This window comes from Entamoeba dispar, genomic scaffold, assembly GCF_000209125.1.
Source record: "Entamoeba dispar SAW760 scf_1105229459173 genomic scaffold, whole genome shotgun sequence".
NCBI classification, from domain to species: domain Eukaryota; phylum Evosea; order Mastigamoebida; family Endamoebidae; genus Entamoeba; species Entamoeba dispar.
This window is the reverse complement of record NW_001853560.1, coordinates 7136-11313: the sequence shown is the minus strand read 5'-3', so window position 1 is coordinate 11313 and position 4178 is coordinate 7136. Positions and strand designations below refer to the sequence as shown.

The window sequence follows — 4178 nt, the reverse complement described above, 5'->3', positions numbered from 1 at the left end:
TGTAATGAAATTCATTTATCGTAATTTATTATGTCGTACTGTAAATAATGAAGGAATTTATAGATTACCATTTCCTCATGAAAGATTTGAATCATCAAAATATTCCACTTTATTACCATTTATGAAATCTGCAACAAATGGAATTCTTTTATCAAAAGATCAATGGAAATCAAAAATGTGTAATATTATTGAAATGTTTTCTAAAAAGAAATTAGATTATAAACCATTTGTTGATTCTTATTTTAATAAATTAGAAGAAATTTTACGTGCTATTAGAAAGAAATTTAATGAAACAATTGCTAATCTTAATGAAGAAAGAATGATCTTTGAAACAATCTTCTTTAATGGTTGTATGAATAAAGTTTATAAAGAACTTGCTTTAGAAAAAGAAGAAGACTATTGTGAAGTAAATGTTAAATTTTTTCAAATGTATCCATTTGAAATTATTGTTCAATTCGATGCACTTGGAATATTTGAATTATCAATAAGTGAAGCAAGTACAATATTAAATCAAATTAAAGTTCAAGCTGAAAGATTAAAAGACCCTCATTATAAAATTAAAGAACAATTATTTGTTATAAGAAAATTATGTTCAACTGATGAAGAATTTAAAGAAATGTTAAATACAATCACTTCTCATAAATTTAATAACACTTTAAAATACCAAAAATTAGATAAATATTATTCTTTTTATAACGAAACTTCTCCTGAAATGATTTTTAAAAGAAAACTTGATGAAATCATTATTACTCCATCACCCACTCATTTAAATGAAAGAAAACTTTTAAAATTCTTTACTTTAAATTAATTCTTTTTTACTTATTTTAATTCATTCATATTCTTATTATTTCTTAAATTCCTTTTTTTTATTTATTTATAATTAAAGTATTATTAATTAATAATAAAATATATTAACAATTATTTAAATATAAATTTGTTCTGGAATATTATCTTCTGAAAACTCTTCTTCAGATGACTCAAGTTTAATACCTTCTAATCGTTTAGTTAATTCATTTATTCTTCGATGTCTATAAGGATCTGTTATACAAGGAAACATAATAAACCCACTAACAATAATAGCCACGAATGTTCCAACAAATTGCGCTATAATAAAAAATATTACACTCCAAGGAGATAATCCCAAAGCAACACCAAAAAACATACGTCCAAATGTAATTGAAGGATTAGCTACCATACCAGATGGTAGTGTCAATACCATTCCACCTACAATAAAAGAAACAGGACCAGAAGGTTTAATTGTTTTATGAATACAAACCATAACAGTAAGATTAAGAAAGAAAGTACCGATAGCTTCAGAAATTAAGTCCCTAAATGCACAAGTAGTATCAGTTGGTATTTTCAAGAAATGGTCAATATCATAAAGATAATAAATAAACATCACTTGAAGAAATGCAGCAAGAAATTGAACAATAACACTCCATATAAATTCAAAAAAATTAATAATTCCTAAAAAGAAATAGATGAAAGAAATGGTAGGATTAAAAGAAGGAGAGAAATACTCTGCAAAGATTAATAAATCTACATATAAAACAAATGTTACAGCTATCGTTTCTGCAATAAGCCAAACTAAAAGAGCTTCTCTAGAAAGGTTTGTTTCATTTTTAAAGAGATTAGTATAAATTCCATCAGCAACAAAATTAAGTAAGAAAGTACCAATTAATTCTGTTATAAAAATTCTGAAATAAGAATAAGTATTTATAAAATATAATCCTCTCCATATTAATTGAATTGGATATAAAACTTTTCTATGTTGTTTTGTTTTTAATTTTCTAGTACGTGTTTCTTCAGCTCTTTTAAGAATTAAGTTAATTGATTTATGATTAGGAATTGGTCCTGTTGTTTCCATTAGAAAAAAATTGAATTTATTTTTACTTACTTTTTATCCTTTTGATTGATGTTTAGTTTTGATATTATTCACTTTCTATTTTCTTATGTTGTTTTGTATCACAGATATATAAAAATCTATTTCTTTATTAAATAAGAAGTTAAATTATGAACATCAATGTACAGTGCAAATTATTCTTGATGTTCTTCTTCATTCTGTTGTTTGTTAGTTTCCTCTTGTTGTTCTTTTTCCATTTCAGTTGATGTATCAACTGGATTTTCTTCTCCTTTAGATTTTTGAGAATTATTGATTGATTGAGTTGTGTTAGGAATTTCAATTTTTTGAGTAGTGGAAAGACTGTCTTCTTTATTAGTATCGTCCCTTTGACTTTTTTGAGCATCAGTATGTGAGTCTTCCATTTCAAAGTAATGTTGATCAGGAGTAATTCTTTTTTTTTGTCTTCTATTATTAATTGTATATCCTACATGATATACTATTTCACAAAGAATAGTACAGAATAATACAATAACAATACCAATGTAAACAGGTAAATAAAGATTATCTAATGAAGTTGCCATAACACCAGCAATTAATGGAAGGAATGCCATTCCTAATTTAGCTGTTCCTTCAGAAACTCCAACAAAGAAACCTTTCTTTTGTTCACTTGCACGAAGAGAATAATAGGTTGATGTTTGGTAAGCAAAACCAGCAACTAGTCCTCCTAAGAAACTTAATACTAAAAGAAGCCATACAGTTGATGAAGCAGCTACAACAATAAACAAAAGCATAATAATTATTTGTCCAATAAGGAATAATGAACGTTTATATGTCCATATAGTTGTAAGAGACATTAACACCATCGCAATGGTTTGTGCAAAATAAAAGATAAAGAAGAAGAGTCCAAGGTACATATCGTTTGGAGCTGCTAATGGAAGGTTAACTCTTATATCTTTCTTCTTAATTAATTTAATGTATTGATTAGATAACACAGACGCACTTCCAACAACAGAGAAATTAAGAATATAACCAAGATAAATGTATGTTTTATTCTTTAATTGAAATTGATTCCATTTGTATTTAATTCTTTTAGAATCTGCAACAACAACTTCTTCTAAATCATGCCCTTGGACATTATTAGATTTAACTGAATCTATTTGTACTCCAGTTTGGTTCTCTAAATCATTAACCATATCCAATGGAATTTCAATATCCTCATCAGCATTAGGTTTATTCTTATCGTTATTCTCTTTACTGACAGTTCCTACTTTAACGTGCATATCTTCTGGTTCTTTCTGATGTTGAGCAGCTTCTTTCTTTCTTTTTTCTCTTTCACGTACTTCTGGAGGAAGGCAATATGGATAAATAATTAATAAAATTCCACTACAACCAATTGCCACCCAAAGAGCATTGTCTCCAAGTGCTTTTTTCAATAACCCACCAAACAAATATCCTAATGATTTACCAAATGACCAACAAACAGAATATATTGAACTGTTTCTATTTTCTTTTCCAATTGAAGCCTCTTTGCCAACAGTTGATCCTACTACTGGCCAAAATAGTCCTGAACCAACTGCATAAAAACAGACATCAATATAAAGGTGCCAAACTTTTGTGTTTAGAACCATTGTTAATACAACACATCCAATAAAGAATAAATCTGCTATTCTAAATAACAAATATGGATTTATTAGATCAGTCAATTTTCCTGCTACAGGTGAGAATAATGCTCCAAGGCCATAAGATACTGCTTGAATAAGTGCAAGTTCCAATGAAGATGCACCTAAATCATTTGCTTTTAATGGGATGACAGTCCACAAAAAATATGCACTAAAGTTAAATAATAATCCTGTGATGCATAGTCTATAAAAATTGGACTTTATTGCATTAATGACCTTCCATACAATTGATTTGATTAATGTCATCTTGAGTAATAATTTTATCTCAATGAGTTTCAATTTTCTCTTTTTCTTCAAAAGAATTTCTTCACCCCTTCCATTTTTATTATTTCTTATTTTATTATACTTTTTTTATATTTTTATTATTTATTTACTACTCTTCTTACCTCTAGAATTCTTACAGAACTGTGTCGAATCCTTTAGATCTTCCCTTCCTTTAATTCTTTTCTTTTTCCTCTCTAAATTACAGACTCTCAATGTATTATTTGATGATGTGGACACATATTAAACTGTCCTGTTTTTATTATGACATTTTTAAACAATACAGTATTATAAAAATTATGAAAAAATAATTAAAAAATGATGCAAATTAAGTCAGTCAATCAGGAATAATTCCTTTCTCAATCCAATAACTCCTGAACTGAAGTAACTCTCCA

The 4178-nt window shown here is 27.2% G+C and overlaps 4 protein-coding genes across 4 annotated transcripts in view, besides 3 other annotated features; 1 reads left to right on the top strand and 3 right to left on the bottom strand.

Annotated features, from left to right (window-relative positions):
- Positions 1 to 4: 4 nt before the first annotated feature.
- Positions 5 to 808, top strand: EDI_184670 (uncharacterized protein; the record flags this gene model as incomplete). The annotated part of the gene is made up of 1 exon (XM_001735468.1): positions 5 to 808. The coding sequence occupies one exon, from the start codon at positions 5 to 7 to the stop codon at positions 806 to 808; it is 804 nt and encodes a 267-aa protein (XP_001735520.1).
- Positions 783 to 936: a sequence feature (AT_rich).
- EDI_184660 (uncharacterized protein) lies at positions 923 to 1867 on the bottom strand (the record flags this gene model as incomplete). The annotated part of the gene is made up of 1 exon (XM_001735467.1): positions 923 to 1867. One exon carries the CDS (start codon positions 1865 to 1867, stop codon positions 923 to 925), a length of 945 nt encoding a protein of 314 aa, XP_001735519.1.
- Positions 1868 to 2037: 170 nt separating this feature from the next.
- On the bottom strand, positions 2038 to 3768 carry EDI_184650 (uncharacterized protein; the record flags this gene model as incomplete). Its single annotated transcript, XM_001735466.1, has 1 exon — positions 2038 to 3768. The coding sequence occupies one exon, from the start codon at positions 3766 to 3768 to the stop codon at positions 2038 to 2040; it is 1731 nt and encodes a 576-aa protein (XP_001735518.1).
- A 74-nt stretch (positions 3769 to 3842) lies between these two features.
- Positions 3843 to 3894: a microsatellite.
- Positions 3895 to 4069: 175 nt separating this feature from the next.
- Positions 4070 to 4103: a sequence feature (AT_rich).
- Positions 4104 to 4120: 17 nt separating this feature from the next.
- Positions 4121 to 4178, bottom strand: part of EDI_184540 (uncharacterized protein) — a gene marked incomplete at both ends in the record, with an annotated part of 1395 nt that continues 1337 nt past the window's right edge. Inside the window, one exon of the mRNA XM_001733246.1 lies at positions 4121 to 4178. This exon is cut by the window's right edge and continues 1337 nt beyond it. Within this exon, the coding sequence (XP_001733298.1) occupies positions 4121 to 4178 (58 nt within the window).